Source organism: Ceratotherium simum, chromosome 12 (assembly GCF_057802395.1).
Source record: "Ceratotherium simum simum isolate JZ-2026a chromosome 12, ASM5780239v1, whole genome shotgun sequence".
In the NCBI taxonomy this organism is placed as follows: domain Eukaryota; kingdom Metazoa; phylum Chordata; class Mammalia; order Perissodactyla; family Rhinocerotidae; genus Ceratotherium; species Ceratotherium simum.
In genome coordinates this window covers 32,800,216-32,819,983 of record NC_141911.1, presented here as the reverse complement: position 1 = coordinate 32,819,983, position 19,768 = coordinate 32,800,216, and the positions used below count along the sequence as shown (strand labels likewise).

At 39.3% G+C, this 19,768-nt stretch overlaps 1 protein-coding gene and 1 non-coding gene across 8 annotated transcripts in view; one reads left to right on the top strand and one right to left on the bottom strand.

Moving 5' to 3' along the window:
* Nucleotides 1-19,768, top strand: part of TRIM2 (tripartite motif containing 2) — a 118,929-nt gene that overhangs the window by 55,022 nt on the left and 44,139 nt on the right. For 4 of the 7 annotated variants that reach the window (XM_004420926.3, XM_087437518.1, XM_014780222.2 and 1 more), the window contains exons 2-3: nt 4,322-4,506; nt 8,551-8,788. In XM_004420926.3, coding sequence (XP_004420983.1) covers nt 4,373-4,506; nt 8,551-8,788 — 372 coding nt within the window. In that variant the 5' untranslated portion in view covers nt 4,322-4,372. Of the gene's footprint in view, nt 1-3,045; nt 3,398-4,321; nt 4,507-8,550; nt 8,789-14,412; nt 14,642-19,768 lie in introns of those variants that run through there. The other 3 variants (XM_087437515.1, XM_087437514.1, XM_087437517.1) reach the window with 3 other exon arrangements.
* Nucleotides 1,550-1,652, bottom strand: LOC147915815 (U6 spliceosomal RNA). The gene has a single exon (XR_015553861.1). It is a non-coding gene; the product is annotated as a U6 spliceosomal RNA (small nuclear RNA).

The window sequence follows — 19,768 nt, the reverse complement described above, 5'->3', positions numbered from 1 at the left end:
CATCTCTAGATTACTTATAATACGTAATACAATGTAAATGCTATGTAAGTAGTTGTTATACTCCATTGTTTGGGGAATAATGACAACAAAAAAGGTCTGTACATGTTCAGAACATACAGACGGCAGCCATCGTAAGCCTTTCCATCCGAGGTTGGTTGAATTTGCGGATGTGGAACCTCGGATATGGAGGTTATATTATTACATACTATATTGGAAAGTGACCAGTGCTATGGAGAAAAATAGAGCAAGGACAGAGGGTAACAAGTGCTAGAGAACTGGGGGCAAGTTTCAGTTTTAAACAAAATGGTCAGATTGAGAAGGTGATGTTGAGCAGAGAGCTCGATAGAGGGAGAAGGGGAGAGAACCCCTCTCTGTAAGCAGTATTGCTGTTGGTTTTCCACCCACAAGAAACTTCAGCTAGTCTCCCCACATAAGAGCTCTCATAGCGGGTTAATGTCAATATTACACTCATGTTGGCTGTTTACGTAGTTTTAAAATGGCTCTTCCTGCCTTGGCTTCTCTATCATTTCCTTTCTATTGGCCTTTCATCAATGTGTCTGGTGCTAGTTCCTACATGCAAAAGCTTTTGGGCTCCTTCAGAGACAAAGTTCCCCAGGCATGTTTTCACTTGCGTCTCTCTGGAAATTAGTTTTGCTGATCACCAGAAGAATAATTCTATATTCTGATATCCTTTATTATCTATCGTACACTTATTTCTGCTGGTTGTTTGAGTGAGAAGGATTTTTGACACTTCAGAAACCAAGATGGGGAAAGGAGACCAGCCGAGACTCTAGATAAGTATTTTATTGCTTTTCTAATGAAAGAGACCAGACACTGTGGTAGTGCCCAAACACTTTGATTAAAGGCTGTCATATATTCTGTGTATATTCCTCAAGGCATATTCAGACTGGTAGAAGGTTTCCCACAGTGCTTATTAGCACATTCTGTACATCCATTTTTCTAAGCACATTATCCCTTTAGGAGTAGTTAAATTGTCTTTCTATTGTGGATATCCAGTTATATTCCGGGAATGATCGTTATCCTGGCAAAGTCTCAATTTGGGGATCTTTTGGGGTTGGAAACCTTTTGTGTTGATTCTGGGAGTCCTGAAAATCCAGATGGCTTCAACAGGTCGCTTGTGACAAATCTGTAATATTGTCATGATTTTAAATTAGTGTTAATGAGTAAATTTAATTTACCATTTAAATTAACAATACTAACAAAGACTTACTTTCACCCACTACATAAAATTATGTCGTAAAATTAGAATGAAAATTGCAATGAAATGTTTTTATTTCAGCTTTGGAGAATAAAAATGTTGGCTCAGGAAATTTCATTTAGTCAACATATGTCATTTGATTAAAACAAATGCTTTTTCCTTGCCCCAAATCCAAAATTCTTAAGGTTAAAAAAAGCAAAATCCAATATGATGTTTTCTCTCTGCTTTTTTCAATACTCAGCATGACCGATTATTTCAAAGGATAATCTGAAAAATTTCAAAAGCTATTAAAAAAATTATTTTAACTGAAAAGTTCAGTATAGTTTATTTTTACATAAGGAGCACTTCACGAATTTGCATGTCATCCTTGCTCAGGAGCCGTGCCCATCTTCTGTACCATTTCAGTTTTACTGCTGCTGAAGTGAGCACTCTATCAATTTTATGTCACACACCCACACACACACACACCAGTAAAGTATTAAACTTGTGCAGGATTAGGTATCATTGACTTATCAGATAAGACAGAAAACTTGAAATCTGAGTTTTCTGACTCACTGATTTTACTGGTTGACCTTGGGCAAGTCATTTAAACCCTCAGCTTTGGTTTCCTTAAGATAAAGACAGACAAAGCCATTCTTTCCCTGTTCTGATGTCATAGGGATGTGGTTAAAAAAAAGTGGAGGATGTACCAACATTTTGAGCTCCTGAGAGATGAGCTACATTTAATCCAATCAATGAATATCATTCTCTACTCTAGTTCTTGAGGGAGACACTCTGACAGTCTAGCAGACAATGCTGGCTAATTAGATAAGTCACACCCACGCTGTTGAACTAAAGCAGTGAGTTCTGTTTGAACGTGACACCCTTGTATAGCAGGTGCTTTCACAAGGTTCTGTTTATTAATCATGCTCTTTAATGAACTTATCTAGAAGGTATAGAGTTGGAAAATGGGTGCGTCATGTATGTAACTGTACTCAAATATGTCTAAATAGCATTTTCTTAATAAAAGTTGACATACTTTTAAAAAATTTGGTGATTTGGTGGGGAGAAAGAACTATCATTTATATTTGGAAAAGAGTGTTTCCTTTAGAAAGTGTAGAATTGTTAATTCTGTAAATATGGTGTATTTCCCAGCTTCACACACAGGTCCCAGGCCAAGTTAAAATGTTATGTATAAACCAAGTTTCCATAGCACAGCCTTCCTGAAACACAAGGTCAAGGGAGGTGTGGGGGTTTAAGGAGTGAAAAGGCCATGGGTTTTTGCATTCTGGATAACTTCTTGTGTGTGTGTGTGTGTGTGTGTGTGTGTGTGTGTGTTTGTGAGGAAGATTAGCCCTGAGCTAACATCCATTGCCAATCCTCTTTTTGCTGAGGAAGATTGGCCCTGGGCCATCTTCCTCTACTGTATATGGGACACCGCCACAGCATGGCTTGACAAACAGTGCGTCAGTCCGAGCCCGGGATCCGAACCTGCGAAGCCTGTGTCGCCAAAGCAGAACGCACAAACTTAACCAGCACGCCACCCGGCCAGCCCCCTGGCTAACTTCTTAACTGAGCTTCTGTTTTTAAAAATCTATAGAATGAGAATACCACCTAGGGTCATATTGAAGATTAACTAGTTTTTTTTACAAAGAGTTTATCTACTGGGAATTGGAGGGCTGTGGACACCTTTGCAAATATTTAGAAAATTAGGAAGTGAATTTTAGCTCAGCCTTGGTTTACCCCTTTGGCATGGAAGCCAGAAATTCTTTAAAGTGGTGAATGAGCTGAGCTGTATGTTATAACTTTTCCCTCCTTTATTCTGTCATAGGCCCTCCACTTTCTTCTGTGTTGCCCCCCCTTCTAATTCTCCTTTTCTGGCATGATCCTTCACATTTTGAAACCTCCCCTGAATTAATTCACTTCACGTCCAATGCCCACGTATGAATACCAACAGACATTTCTTAAAATAATAGGGACTCCCTCTAGCCTTTGTCCCTGCTCCATGGAAAATACATTTTAGTATGAAATCTACGAATCTTTAGTTCTGAGGAAAACACTGTGGACCACATACAAAGTTCCTAATTAAAAAATATTAACAGTATGTAGCAGAGGAAAAACCTTTCCCCTACACGTTTAAGTTCTGTAACTGAAGCCTGTGAATTAAACCGACAAAAGACAGATTATCAGGAGAAAAAGGTGTGAAAACTTTATTGATATTTTATTTTTCCAGATAAAATATATATCATATTTTATTGAACTTTATTGATATCATATTTTTAATTTTACATGCATGGAGATTTCACGGATAAGAAGTGAAAACACGAAGAGGCAGTTAGACCTGGGAGCTTACATACTATTTTAACAAAGGATGACAAATTGTGGAGAAGTGACTGGACAAAGGAAAAAGGAGTTTGAACTCCAAGGGGCAGTAAACTGTGGGAAAAGGACCAGGAAATGCATGAGAGATAAGGGTTGTTTAGCAAGGTTTATGCAGACTCACCCCCCGGTGATTGAGAGTCTTCTCCTCTTCCTGGTATGGGAGAGTGAGGCACCTTTGCAAACGGGAAATTTATGCCCTGCTTTTAGGCAGATGGAAGAGGGCAGAGAGCTCCTCCCCTGTCTGCTGTTTCTCAATTGCCTTCTGCACAAAATAATCCTTATGTCAAAGTGACATATTTTGATCCCCCTTAAGTAAAATAGTTGGGAAAACATACTCTATCTGAATAAGACTATTTAATATAGACTATAATAAGACTATATTTTAATAATACTGTAAATATATATTCAGATATAGTCATGGCTGAAGGCGTGAACAGGCGTACCTATATAAGTATTTATCCCATCAGCTGCTACTGCTTTGAAACCCAGCAAGCATACCTCTTTGTACAACACACCTTCTTCTAATTTGTTTTGTTGGCATGGCAAACATGTGATTATTTTATTGATTTACAAAACAAACAGGCAGCTCACAGCGATGAGGGTTGGTTATGGTCATTTTGAGGTCACTGACATGGAATTCTACCGTATTAATAACACAATGCCGATAGTGAATGAGCCAATGATTGATTTGCACTTACAGATTATTATATATTTTTCCATCTTGGTTTTTCTGTCTGACAGCAGCAGCGTGCAGCGTCAAAGACAGTCCGCCTCCCATGTCAGTGGTCTAGGATGGCCAGTGAAGCCACCAACATCCCAAGTCCTGTGGTGCGCCAGATCGACAAGCAGTTTCTGATTTGCAGTATATGCCTGGAACGGTACAAGAATCCCAAGGTTCTCCCCTGTCTGCACACTTTCTGCGAGAGGTAAGCCTCCTCTGTGCTCGGAGAGGGAGTTTCACAGACTGACCTCCTATAACCTACCACAGGGTTCTTTCCAGAATTCTACAGTTACCTATGGGAGACAATAAATCTTTTGTGCTTCTGATAGACAGCTAGAAACATAATCATGAGTTGCCAATACCTTACTTTGTTTCAAATAATTATAAGTGGGAGAAAGCAATCCAGTAGCTACTGATTCATTTCCACAGGAGATGGAGCATTAAATATTTTAAAATTTAAAAATTTTTAAAATTTTCCTTTTGTTCTTAGTGAAACAATTGTTGCCAGCCACAGTCCCCTCACAGAGGATCTTTGATTAGGGCCAATTAAAAATATATCATTTCCTCCCATGTCAAAAAAAAATCAGGTAAAATACCTGTGTGTATGAGGAGTTAGTTAAAAGGAGAGCGCTTCCTTCCAAAGATACTTCAGAAGACACATACGACTGGCACATTTGAACATTGTGATGTTTCAGATGAAGAAAAAATACTGTATCTATATATAAAATAATTATAAATTACCTTAATATGTAATTTGCTATATATATGAAAATATACTTTCTTATTTATCTTTCTTGAGTAGTTTTTTATGTTGAGTTTATCGGTTATCAGAATACACATTTACCCCCTTGTTTAACTTACCGCGTCAGCAGCAATTAAGCATAAAAAGGTTGTTAATAATTAGTTTATCTGTGGCCTAATTTAAGTATTTTCCTAGTAAGGTTATATGTTTTCCTTAAAACAAATATGGTAATTATGTTTTACAGCATTCTGTTGAATGTATTTTCTATTATTATTTAATACACATAATTAAAATGCTTTGCTTCCTGTCATAGAAGAGAAAATTGGTATTTCCAATGGCTTCAAATCAATGCTAATTACATTTACCATCCAATTTAACATACATTTGTTGTCTGATTGAACTTGCTTTGAGTTGATTTACTTTGGAAGGTCTCAACTGCAACAGAATAACCACATCCTTGGTGTTGATGGATGGAGGGCGAAGGTGGATTTGTTCCTGGTAGTTGTGGTTTTTTGTTTTGCTTTCTTTGTTTTCAGTTGTTGTAGGGTTTGTGTGTGTGTGTGTGTGTGTGTAGAGTTTCTGTTTGTTTTAATGGTGGCATATAGGGCACCAATACTTTTTACTTTATTCATTTTATACTTCGGCTTAAGTACTTTGTAATTCATAATCCAAAATGGCTACATGGAGAGTGATTTTTCCTCCTCACTCACTGGGCATACCAGCTAACGTCCACGTGTCCCTGGGCTCCCATGTAAGATCATTATTTGATTTGCAGCAGTCGACATAGCCTGGCACTCTATATACAACGCCGAGAACCACTCGGTTTGAGCTCCGCAGAGCTGCCCCACTCCCCAGTGTTCAGTGCCCGGTCAGTCCGTTGTTTGGTTCTCTTTTCCTTGCTCTGACAAGTGAGAAGCAACACTTCTGGGCTGCCCTGGGTCCTCCCCCCGCCCTCTCTGTTAGGTCTAGCCCATCCCACTTCCGTTCTCCTTCCAACAGCTAGTGGTGGAGATTTTCAAGATCCTACACAGCAAGTCCGTACGGAATGCTATGTGTTAACATTGTTTTAGCATTGTGTGCATTGAATTTCCTTTTGAAGGTGCTGGTGACTTTCCTTAAAATGGGGAAATTTTGTTTATGTAGAGACAAAACTTCATGGTTTTCTCACTGTCAGGAAAGTGAGCCCTGGGATCCCTTACCCTCAGCTTCTGCTGGGCATGCACACCAGCTGCTCAGTGAACATCTTCTCATGGTCACTCTCGTACTGTCACATCTTCCAAAATGCCATCAATGGGGTTTGGAAGGAGAGTCAAACCAGACACAGTCCCTGGGCTCATGCAGCTTGCAGCCTAGTGGAGGAGCCAGTCATTAACTACCTAATCACTCAGATTAGTGTGAAATTAAACCAGTGACAAGTGCTACATATCAGAAATACACAGGCAACCACATAATAGGGGCATTTGCTCTAATCAAGGAAGGCTTCCCTGTAGAAGTGATGATTAAGCAGAAATACCAAGGATGAGTAAAAATTAATTAAAGACACTTTGGAAGAATTTAAATAAGTCCAGTGTAGCTGGTGTGCAGCAAATGAGGGGAAGGGACAGAAAATGTGTAGGTGCCAGATCATATAGGTGCATTACCCATATTACCATACATGGATTCTTGTCTTTGTTGTAAGAGCCACGGAAGCCATAGAAAGGTTTTCATCTTAGATGTGAGAGGAAGGAGATTTAAATGGTTAGTTTTGAGTTTTAAGAAGGTCACTCTGGTTGCAATATGGAGAAGGGTTAGATGGGTACAAGAGTGGGTGACAGTATACCAGGTAAAGCTAATGCAGAAATCTAAGAAAGGGTGGTGTAATGCAGAAGAAGAGAACTGGAGAGACTGGAAAGATATTCAGGAATTTCCAGGCTTTGGTGATGGGTTGGATGCAGAAAATGAAGGACAGCAAGGGAATTATTGTTTTAAGAATGACTCCTAGTTTCTTGTTTGCTTAGATGAATGAATGGAGGTGCTGTTCAGGACACAGTTTGGGAGAAGATCGTGGGTTTAGTTTTGGACATGTGAGTCTTAGGACCTGTGAGACATCTAAGAGGAGATGTGAAGAAAGCAGTCACTGCACAGATATGGGGCTCAGAGGAGATATCTGTGGGAAGAAATACAAATGTGAAGGTGTTATGTTTATAGTCACGCACATGAATAGAATATCCCAAGGAGAGATGAGGGCTTACGATGCAGCCTTGATTAACTCCAAACTGTGTTGTCTCAGTAGGAAAGACAGAGCAGACAGAAGGAGAGCCAGGTGAGTGTGGTGTCATGAGCCCAGGGAAGATAAAGTTTCAAAAAAGGAGGGGGAGCAGGCATCGGTAAAATTTGATGAAGGCTTCTGAGAAGTCTAGTAAGATGGAATTGAAAAATGTCTATTGGGTTTAGATGTCGTTAGTGACATTAGCAAGAGCTGTTTCATTTCTGGTATTGATTCAGCCCTATTTACTTCTGTGACATAGGGAAGGTCATTTAACCTCCTTGACGTCAGTTTCCTCATCTGCAAAGTAAGGGAAATGGGGCAAAATCAGAGGTTTTCAAATTCTGTTTGGCTGAGAAACTGGGAAACATTGTATAGTGTAGTTATTTAGAGGTTAGAGTCTGGTACCAAATTACCTTGGTTTGAATTCCTGCTCTGCCCCTGACCACTTAAGTCCCTTGTGCAAGTAACTTAAGCTTTCTCTGCCTGTGCTTCCCTGTATGTCTACAGGTGATCACAAGAGTACCTACCTCATAGCGTTATTGGAAGTACTTTGAATTGAGTGAGCGGTATATATGTTAGTCATTATTAGTGATACATTTCACTAATCAAATGAATTACATTGATGCTCGTTGAGGAGAGGCCAGAAAAGATCATGTCAGTGACACTCTGGGTGTCCTATTCCGCTTCAAACAAAACTTGACCACTTTGATGTGTTTTTTAACATCTGAGATCTGTTTATGATATTGTATGTAAAAAGAGTTTCAATGCTAACAAAAAAGTTTGATATGTTTCTCCCAATCGTAAAAGTCCACAAATTCTTGAACACCATGCTAGATATTCTAGACCAATGCTTCTCAGCCTTTAATGTGTATACAACTTGCCAGGGGATCTGATTCATTAGGCCTGGAGCGGGACCTGAGATTCGGCATTTCTTCCAAGCTCCCCAGTAAGGCTGGTGCTGCTCATTGGTAGACGAAACTTTGTGGGGCAAGACTCTAGAAAACACTACCAAAAGTCAATGACATTATTGCTTTTCTTGAACATAATCATTTGCCTGATCAGTTGACAGGGCTTATGTGAGTACAGGTTACCTCTTGATTTCTGAAATATATTTTCCTAGTAAAGGAGGCTATGAAGGGAGTCTCTGCAAAGTAGCCGATGTAGTCGCTGAGAACATATGTGGTACCTTTGAGAGGTGGCGGCTCTGCTCTGTGAACCCCACTGTGCTGACAGCCCTCCTGCTTCTGCTTCTGCAACAGGTGCCTGCAGAACTACATTCCCGCCCACAGTTTAACCCTCTCCTGCCCAGTGTGCCGCCAGACCTCCATCCTGCCCGAGAAGGGGGTGGCCGCGCTCCAGAACAACTTCTTCATCACGAACCTGATGGATGTGCTGCAGCGAACTCCAGGCAGCAACGTTGAGGAGTCCTCCATCCTCGAGACGGTCACCGCAGTGGCTGCGGGAAAGCCTCTCTCTTGCCCGAACCACGATGGGAATGTAAGTGGCAGCCTGTGTGCTGTGATGTGGGTAGGCTTGGGGCAATCAGAGGTTACACACTGAAACAGAACTCCACCTGCAAAACGAGGAATTAAAAAAAGATCTTTACCAGTCCTCAGACTATGTTGCCTGCTTACTTTCTCTGACGAAATTTATTTAAATAATAAAATCAGTCTTCATTGTGTCTGCTTAGCACAAATTGTTGATTTCCCCAGGAGAGCAAACCTGTAACTATTCTCAAGCTGGGCATACTCTGACCCACATAAACATCTGTGTAATAAATTACGGATAAATATTTAATAATAGATAAGTTCTGCAAAATTGAGAATGATTATTAAAATGTTAATTAATTACAATTCTTTATTTTTCTTGTGAGGGAAATTTTTCTCATGCTCCATTAGACCCTATTCTTGAATAATAAATAGAATTTGAAGATAGGTGATTCCCTGATAATAGATTATAGATTATGGATTCCAGACATATGTCCTGCTACCAACAAGTGCAGTAACTGTTATAAACTCAGGAGGGCCCATGAGTGTGGTCAAATAACTGAGTGACAATAGCCACGTAACTCGAAGAGGCCGCATTGGGTGGTGGCTAAGAGTGCTGGCTTTGGAGTCAGACTGCCTGATTCAAATCCTGCTCTTCAACGTAGTCCCTGTGTCAATTTTGGCAAGTTTATTAAACTCTCTGTGTCTCACTTCCTCATCTGTAAAAAGTAAGTAATCATAGTATTTACTATAAAGGATTATTGGGAGAATTAAATGTTTAAGTCATATCAAACATATAGTAAGCTCTCAATAAATGTTAGCTATTAAAATTATTTCTAATTAATGACATTTCACTTTTTTCTTTATATAATGGCCACTTCCAAAGTGTTTGAAACTGCTTATAATATAAGGCCCAGGTGTAATACAACCACTAAGGCAACAGGAGGTTGTTAGAGCAAAGCAATAACTATCAGCCATAACTACTGTTTATTTACCTCTCATTCCACTTTCTTTGCCCTCCACGCTGCAGCTTCACTGGCCTCCTAGAACCTGCCAAGTGGTGTTCCACCTTGAGGCTGGGCTGTTCTCTGTTCCTTATGCCTAGAAGACTCTTTGCTCCCTCTGTATGTGGCTAGCTCAGTCTCACCCTTCCTGTCTCAGCTCAGATTTCTCGTACACAGAACAGCCATCTCTAACTGCACTATCTTAGGCAGACCACCTCTGACACCCAGGTACTCGCCATCTCATCACTATCTTGATTTCCTTCATGGCATGCACCATGCTCTGCCTGCCTTCATCTGTGTATTTGTTGACTTATTGATCTCTGCCTTTCCTTTTAGAAAGTGAGCTCCAGGAAGGAGGGACCATGTTCATCACTATACCCCCAGCACTAAGCACAGTATCTTATACATGAAACTGTAGAAATAAACAGAGACCAACCAAATAAGAACAAACAAAGGCTATTTATTCAGTGTTTGCTATAACAAGGAGGCAGCCACCATCACTTGTGTTTTGGCAGAGACTCAAAGGCAGGCAGAGGAGTGAGAAAGCTCCATAGTGGAAAAAAGGAAGACTTCAGGTATGCTCTGATTGGAGGCTGTTGGCGTGGGGAAGCTGGAGGTGGGCTAGCTAGAAGTGGGGCATCCTGTGTGATTGGTCAGGGGTGTATATTTGGCTTTCTCTGGTTGGTCCTAAGTTGGAAGCAGGGACAAAAATTAGTTATCAGTAATCAAGTCCTAGCCATTTGGGGCCAATTGTTACAGAAGTTATTGTTTAACTTTTTGGATTGTTTCTAGAGAGAGCAGTCTGATTGCTCTAAGTCTGACTTAGAGCAGCCTGGCTTCCTGGGTTGTTAATTGTAAATAAAGGGGGTGGTTTCCTGGGCAGGTTGTGGGTCAGAGTTCTATATTTTTTTTTTTTTTTAAATGAAAAGACCAGTGTAGTTTATTTATTTTTTTCCCCCAAAGCCCCAGCAGATAGTTGTATGTCATAGCTGCACAGCCTTCCAGTCGCTGTATGTGGGACGAGGCCCCAGCATGGCCGGAGAAGCGGCGCATCGGTGGGCACCCGGGATCCGAACCCGGGCCGCCAGCAGCGGAGCGCACGCACTTAACCGCTAAGCTATGGGCCGGCCCCAGAGTTCTATTTTTATGTGTGGTCTGGCCATTGTATTGTTTTTATTTATTTTTTTTTTTGGTGAGGAAGATTGGCCCTGAGCTCTAACACCTATTGCCAATCTTCCTCTTTTTTTTTGGTGAGGAAGGTTGGCCCTGAGCTATCATCTGTGCCAGTCTTCCTCCACTTTATATGTGGGATGCCGCCACAGCATGGCTTGATGAGTGGTGCGTAGGTCTGCGCCCGAACCTGCAAACCCTGGGCCGCTGAAGCCGAGTGCGTGAACTTAACCACTTTACCACCAGGCTGACCCCTGGCCATTATACATTTTCATATTCAGTCTCTCGGAAGTCAGTCAGTACATATTTGTTGAATGAATGTGCCAGACACCATGCTTGGCTTCTCACCCACCACTCTACAAAGTAGGTGTTGGTTACCTTCATTTTATAGATGAAGAAACTGAGACTTGAACCGTTTAAGTCACAGAGCTAACTGACACATCATAAAAGCTAGACAGAAGGAAATAGCATCCTGAGCTTTTCAGTAGCCAAAACAAGAGAGACATCGTGGATTATGTATGTTTAATTTTTTAATTGACAGCACACCAGGCTATCAATAACTACAGATTTTCCACACGTTGTACTCCAAGGGAGAGTTACCATGTAAGTTTTGTAAAAGGAACTTTGGTGCCTTCAAATGCAGTTCGAGCATTCTTCTTATGACCATTTCTCACACTGGCTCTTAGTAAACGCTAAGGCTGTCTTCTCCTGGAGCTCACATTCTAAACTAGTCTGGGGAGGCACTTCTATCAGGTACATGAGTCCTCTTAAAGTGTAGTCCAAGCACGGAGCTCTCTGCAGATCTGACTTGATAGGGGAGTAAAGTTTCAGAAACATTAGAAGATCTGCTGTAGACACTGGTCTAAATTTGGGGTGTAAAGGACAATCATGTGGAGGGGGAAATAATGACAACTGGAAAGATTACATCAAAAAGTAAAGGTAAGAATGTCATGGAATTCAGGAAACGGCTTGTAGCTCAGTGCAGCTGGAGCGTGGAGACAGGGGCGGTGGAGGCGGGAACACAGGTGCGCTGGAGGGATGAGTCTGGAAAGATAGATGGGGAGAGACTGTGATGAGCTGTGAATACATTAAGAAAATGTATGACCTAAATTCCATAAGCAGAGGGGAAGCATTAAAACCTTTTAAACAGGAGATGGGTATTTTAGTGGCATTATGGAGGAATGGAGTAGCAGAGACTAGAGGCTGTGACACCAATTCTGAGTTTATTGAACTGTGCACATGAGAGATAATAAAGGGTGGAATGAGACTACCATCAACGGACTTGAGAAGAGAGGATGAATTCCAGAGAAAAGAGTACTTTCACTTGAGAATCTGCCTCCCACAAATAAAAAGGCCTATGCTAAAATCTGTTCAACTAAGCTGTTAAGATTGTGAGAATATGAGCCATTAAAATTAGTCATATACTAGGCCACACAGAAAATCAGTGTATTTTCCCATTGCGTAGACCAAGTTCCTGTACCACAATGCAATAAAATTACATTAGTAACATATGTTATAGAAGACACCCCAAATCATTTTTAAAAGCTCATTATTATTTAATCAAAGAAAAAAAATAGCAAAATTAGACTATTTACAAAATATTGAAAGTGGAAACTTTATTAAGTGTATAGGATAAAGTCAAATCTGTACTCAGGAAATTTTATAGGTTTAAGTATTTTCCTTTGTTTAAAAAGACATCATTTCAAGAAGTTAGGAAAAGAACAACAAAATAAATATATGGAACACAAAAAAAGAAAATAATAAAGACAAACTAAGAGAGTTTGAAAATAATAAAACAATTGAGTTGAATAAATCAAAGAGCTGAATGTTTTTTTAAAAATTAATATAATAATCTGACATCTGATAAAGCAACAAAGGGAAAATATAAATAAATCAAATCAAGGCTAATAAAGAGGGCTGGCCCCACAGCTTAGCAGTTAGGTGCGCACGCTCAGCTACTGGCGGCCCGGGTTCGGATCCTGGACACTCACCGATGCACTGCTTCTCTGGCCATGCTAAGGCCGCGTCCCACATACAGCAACTAGAAGGATGTGCAACTATGACATACAACTATCTAAAAAAAAAGGAGGAGGATTGGCAATAGATGTTAGCTCAGAGCCGGTCTTCCTCAGCAAAAAGAGGAGGATTAGCACGGATGTTAGCTCAGGGCTGATCTTCCTCACACACACACAAAAAAAAGACTAATAAAGAGACATCAGGATAGATAAAAAGAAGATTTTAAACTGAGTAAATCAATGCTATATGCTAAAAGCTAATATATTCAAAGTCTGGATGAAATGGATGATTATCTAGGAAATTACAAATGATCAAGAAAACATGAGTAGGGCCGGCCCCGTGGCTTAGTGGTTAAGTGCGTGCGCTCTGCTGCTGGCGGCCCGGGTTCGGATCCCGGCTGCGCACCGACACACCGCTTCTCTGGTCATGCTGAGGCCGCGTCCCACATACAGCAACTAGAAGAATGTGCAGCTATGACATACAACTATCTACTGGGCTTTGGGGGGAAAAATAAAATAAATAAAAATCTAAAAAAAAAAAAAAAAAAGAAAACATGAGTAGACTGATAATATTAAAAGAAACTAAGTAAAAGTTAATTTAAAACTGAATTCCTTCAAACTTTCATAAAACAGATAGGATTCATAGCATATATACTTCTTGATCATAAGAAAAGATAGAAAGCTTCCCAATTGATTTATGAAATACTCATAATGTTGATACCAAACTCTAAGAAGAATGAAGACAGAACAAGAAGAAAAGTATTAATCATTCAGTTTATGAAAGTAGCTGTAAAATTCTTAATTATAATACCCCAGCTAATTCTTACCACATAAGAGAACTTACTTACAAATGAAGAAAAATAGGAACGTCTCAAAAGGAAACGGGCAAAGAACTTAGAAGAAAATTCACAGGGGAAATATAAATGGCTAATAATTGTATGAGAAAAAAATATGTTAAGCCTCATAAATAGTTAAATCTTTTCAAATTAGCTACAATTTTTAAAAAAGATAATAACCAGTGCTGATGAGGGTACGGTGAGACATTTTCATATGCTCTGGGGATTGTAAACTGCTCTTCAGAAAGTTTACATCAATTTGGCAAAATGTAATGAGTGTTTTACACAACTTCTTATTTTTTAATCTAGTATTTCCACTAATACAATTATTTCTAAGGAAATTGCTAGAGATGGGAATAAAGATTTGATATAAGAATATTAATTGAAAAGTTTATATTATAGTAAAAATTGGAAATAATCTAAATGTCCATCACGAGGGAAATGGTTAAATTATGGTAAGTCCATATAACTGATTGTTGGGTAGCCATTAAAACTGATACTTTGGAAACAGATGACACATGCCAGTACATTTGAATATGCTTGTATGTTTATAGAGTTTTGTTTGTTTTTTAATTAGTAGGAATGCAGTATACATGCAGTATAGAATGGAGAAGGTATTCTGTGCAGAAAGGACAAAATGGCAGAGAGAATGGAAAAGCAGAGAGACTGTCATTCTCTACATCAGCCCAGAGTTCCCAAGAGCCAGGAAGTGGTGGGTGATGGGCTAGAGAGGAAAAAGGGCCAGGTCTTGGAGGGCACTGGATGCCATTTTAAGGAACTTGAGTCTGTCCTAAGTCATGAGGAGCTATTAAAGGATGTCAAGCAATGGAATGCCCAGGTAAGATTTGCATTTAGCTCATTTCAAAGTAGCTAGAGATGTGATGGGGGAGGGAGGTAGATTCAAAGGGGATGAACCTGAGGCTGGGAAACGACTTGAGAGCCTGCTGAAATAATCCACAGAGGGGGCCTGATCCAGAGCAGCCAGAGCAAGACTGGAGAAGTGGGCAGTGTAAGAGTTGATTGGCTGGGTGGACAGGTAGGGAGAGGATGACTTCCAGGTGTCTAGCTTGGGTCCCTGAGGAAGCAGTGGTGCTACCAACTGAAATAGAGGGTGGCTTTTTAAAATTACTATGAATTTTGATTAAAAAAACCATCAATTTAGAGAATCTTTGGAAAGAGAAATCTATTGTCAGTGCCTGAAAGACAAATAGAAAAGAATTCCTAAAAGTATACTTCCTGAGCATCTCTGGGCAATAGAGACCCTTGGATGCCACAGGCTGCTAAGCAGAAACACTCTTAGAGATGCTAATTCTAGCAAAGTTAAAGAAACCTTTAGGTTAAAGCTTTCCCTTGTAAACATATCACATCAAATAATATTAAAAATTAACTCTATCTAAAGAGTTTGATCCTCCTTGAGGTGAATGAAGCTATTTAAAGTATGTTTTGAGCACTTTCTCTAGGCTGGGTCATTAAGATTCTTTGGAATCATAAAATTTATAAACCAGCAAGAGGCCTTGGAAAATTAGCAGCGTGTGTCTTGAATCCTTCTATTGTTTCATCATAGATTGTAGGAGTTCACGGCTGCTGCTTTGAAATGGGGATCCTCATTGCATATTCAAGCCAAATGCATGCAATATTACAGATAAATTGCTGCAGTTAATTGCCATGGGCAAATCTTTAAAAACAACTCAAGCGTCTGAAGGTTAATAAAATCGGGTAATTAACAATAAAGCAGGATGTTGCAGTCATAAACTGCCTGGTGCTGATTAGCACATGTGGATGAAAGCCTGTCATTTACTTTAAGTGCTGTGACACTGTCTTCTGATTAAACTGCCATGGCTGCATTGTCCAAATACAAAGAAAAATGGGAATAATGGTCAGTGATTTAAGAGGTTCTTTGCACTTAAAGCAGACATTTGAGCTCACCCTCGCAGTCCCAGAACACAAATGATCGTTAAACCCTGTTGTTGCTTGCTTAGGCGCCTTACTAATGAGGATGTTAAGAGGTGCAAAGGAGAGATCCTCATTAAGAATGCCCTGCCACTAACAAGTCCCCACTTCCAGAAGCCTCAGGGTTGGCTGCAAGGCCCTGACCATCCTTTTCAGCATGTTAGTAATGCGTATGGCACTGCCAGCTTCTCTTCTAATGAACACAAATGGTGACTACCTGTCAACAACAGTAAGCTCATGTAGGATCCCAAAAAAGGGAATCCCAACTCCAGCCTCGGGAAGGCGCGGACCCACAGACACAGAAGACCGAGCTTGATGCAAATGCAAGAGGCTTTATTAAGCGGAGCTCCGGGCCGACACGTATCTCTCGCAGGAGACAGAGGAGTCGACCCCGAACCTTAAAGGGCAAGCTCTTTTATAGGATTCGGAAGCATAAAGTGGGAAAAGGTTGGCGCGGTCTTACATGATTGGCTAATTTAAAACATTTAAACAGTTAACATTTTATGGCGCGAATTGCTATGGCGCGAAGCAATTATCAGGTTACACACACGCGTCCCCATCTGGACCCCCTCCACCCTGACCCTCCCAAACTTATCCCTCTGGAGCACTCTCTTGTTCTCAATTTTCCCCGAACAGTTTAGGGCGAGTCTTCTATGAATAGAGTCAGTCAGGATCGATAAACGTTCCCCCTTATACCAGGAATCCTTAGGGTGTGGAGGTGCCTGTCTCTAAGGTATTAACTTTTAAATTTTTAATATAATTTACTTCCTTCACTCATCCTGGCCTCTGGCCCACCCTCCCCTGGGAACAGCAGCATCATCTCACTCAAGATGGATGAGCTCAGCTGAGTCGCACACCTCACACAATTAACTCTCAGCTTGAGTCAAAGCTGTCAGGACCCCAGCACAAGCATTTGAGAATGCCTAGTTGTTGACACTTCAAAATGATTTCACGACCTTTACTTCCCAAGAAACACTTAGGATACTGAACCAGGGACAATTACCCAGGTGTGCTGCTGTCTCTTCAAAGCTTCAATCCATTTTTTTTTAATTGAGGCAAAATTCACTTAACATAAAATTCAACATTTTAAGCATTTTAAAGTGTACAATTCAGTGGCTTTTAGTATACTCAAGAGGTTGTGCAAACATCACCATCATCTAATTCCAGAACTTTTTCATTATCCCGAAAAGAAACTCTATACCCGTTAAGCAGCCACTCCTCATTCCCCCCTACCGTTGACCCCAGCAGCCACCAGACTAGGTTCTATCTCTGTGGATTTGTCCATTATGGACATTTGATATAAATGGAATCCTACAATACATGGCCTTTTGAGTTTGGCTTCTATCACTTAGCATAATGTTTTCAAGGTTCATCTATATTATAGCGTAAATCAGAACTTCATTCCTTTTTTATAGCTAAATAATATTCTATTGTCTGGATATACCACAATTTGCTTATCCATTCCTCAGTTGATGGATATTTGAGTTGTTTCCACTTTTTGGCTATTATGAATAATGCTGCTATGAACATTTGTGTACAAGTATTTGTGTGGACATGTTTTGAGCTCTCTTGGGTATATACCTAGGAGTGGAATTGCTGGGTGATATGGTAATTCAATGTTTAACTTTTGAGGAACCACCAACTGTTTTCACAGCAGCTACACCATTCCCACTATCAAAGTATGAGTTCCAATTTTTCCACATTCTTGCCAACACTTGTTATTATCTGACTTTTTTTTAAAAAGTCTGACTTTTTGAGTCTAGCCATCCTAGTCAGTGTGAAGCAGTATCTCACTGTGGTTTTGATTTGCATTTTCCTAGTGACTAATGATACTGAGTATATTTCCTTGTACAAATTGGCCATTTGTGTATCTTCTTTGGAGAAATGTGTATTCAAGTCCTTTGCCGATTTTGAATTGGGTTCTTGAGTTGGAGGTTCTTTATATGTTCTGAATACTACATCCTTATCAGATATTTGGCTAGCAAATATTTTTCCCCTTCTTTTCACTTTCTGAGTAGTGTCCTTTGATGCACAAGTTTTTAATTTGATGAAGTCCAATTTATCTATTTTTTTCTTTTGTTGCTTGTGTTTTCAGTGTCATATCTAGAAATCCATTGCCAAATCCAAGGTCATGAAGATTTACCCCTATGTTTTTTCCTAGGAGTTTTATAGTTTTAGCTCTTACATTTAGGTCATTAATCTATTTTGAGTTAATTTTTGTGTAAGGAGTGAGGTAAGGGTTCAACTTCATTCTTTTACATGTGGATATCCAGTGGTCTTGGCATCATTTGTTGAAAAGACTATTTTTCCCCATTGAGTGGTCTTGGCACTCTTGTCAAGAATCATTGACCATAAATGTATGATCTTATTCTGGACTCTCAATTCTATTCAGCTGATCTCTGTGCCTGTCTTTATGCTGGCTAACACACTATTTTGATTACTCTAGTTTGGTAGTAAGTTTTGAAATTGGGAAGTATGAGTCTTCCAATTTTGTTCTTTTTCAAGATTGTTTTGGCTATTCAGGGTCCCAAGCAATTCCATGAGTTTTAGGAACAGCTTGTTCACTTCTGTGAAAAAAGAAGTTGGAATTTTGACATATATTTTATTGAATCTGTAGATCTATTTGGGGAATGTTGCCCTCTTAACAACATTAAATCTTCCAATTCATGAACATGGGATATCTTTCCATTTATTTCCATTATTTAGGTATTCTTTGTTTTTTACCAACAATGTTTTGTAGTTTTCAGTGTACAAATCTTACACCTTCTTGGTTAAATCTATTCTTTAAGTATTTAATGTTCTTTTTGATGCTATTATAAATGGAATTGTTTTCTTATTTCATTTTTGGATTGTTCATTACTAGTGTATAGAAATACAATTGATTTTTGTTTGTTGATCTTGTATCCTACAATTTTGCTGAATTCATTTTTTAATTCTAATAGTTCATGTGTATTTTTTAGTATTTTCTCTATATAAGATCGTGTCATCTCTGGATAGAGAAATTCTTACTTCTTCTTTTCCAATTTGGATGCATTTTATTTCTTTTTCTTGCCTAGATGCCCTGGCTAGAACTTTCAGTACATTGTTGAATAGAAGTGTCAAGAGTGGACATCCTTGTCTTGTTCCTGATCTTAGAGGGTCACCATTAAGTATAATGTTAGCCTTGGGTTTTTTGTTGATGCCCTTTATCAAGTTGAGGAAGTTTACTTCTATTTTTAGTTTGATAAGTGTTTTTATCATGAAAGGGTGTTGGATATTGTCAAATGCTTTTTCTGCATCAATTGAGATGATCACGTGGGGTTTTTTTTCCTTCATTCTATTAGTGTGGTGTATTATATATATTGAGTTTTATATGTGAACTACCCTTGCATTCCTGGGATAAATCCCACTTGGTCATAGTGTATAATCTTTTTAATATGCAGCTGGATTCAGTTTACTAATATTTTGTTAAGAATTCTTGCCTCTATATTCATAAGGGATATTAGTCTGTAATTTTCTTTTCTTGTGATGTCTTTGGCTTTGGTGTCAGGGTATTACACACCTAATAGAATGAGTTAGGAAATGTTCCCTCTTCTTCTGTTTTTTGAAGAGTTTGGAAGGATTGATGTTAATTCTTCTTTAAATGTTTTGTAAAATTCACAGTGAAGCCCTCCGTTCCTGGGCTTTTCTTTGTTGGGAGTTTCTTTAATATTGACTCATCTCTTTACTTATTATAGTTCTATTCAGAGTTTCTGTTTCTTCTTTGAGTCAGTTTTGGTAGTTTGTGTGTTTCTAGGAATTTGTCCATTTTATCTAGGTTATTCAATTTGTTGGCATACAACTGTCCATGGTATTCTGTTTGTCAATTTTGTTGATCTTTGCAAAGAACCAACTTTTGTTTTCATTGATTCTCTCTATTGTTTTTCTGTTCTCTATTTTATTTATCTCCACTCTAATCTTTATTTTCTTTCTTCTGCTTGCTTTGGGTTTAGCTTGTTCTTCTTTTTTAGTTCCTTAAGGTAGAAGCTTAGGTTAT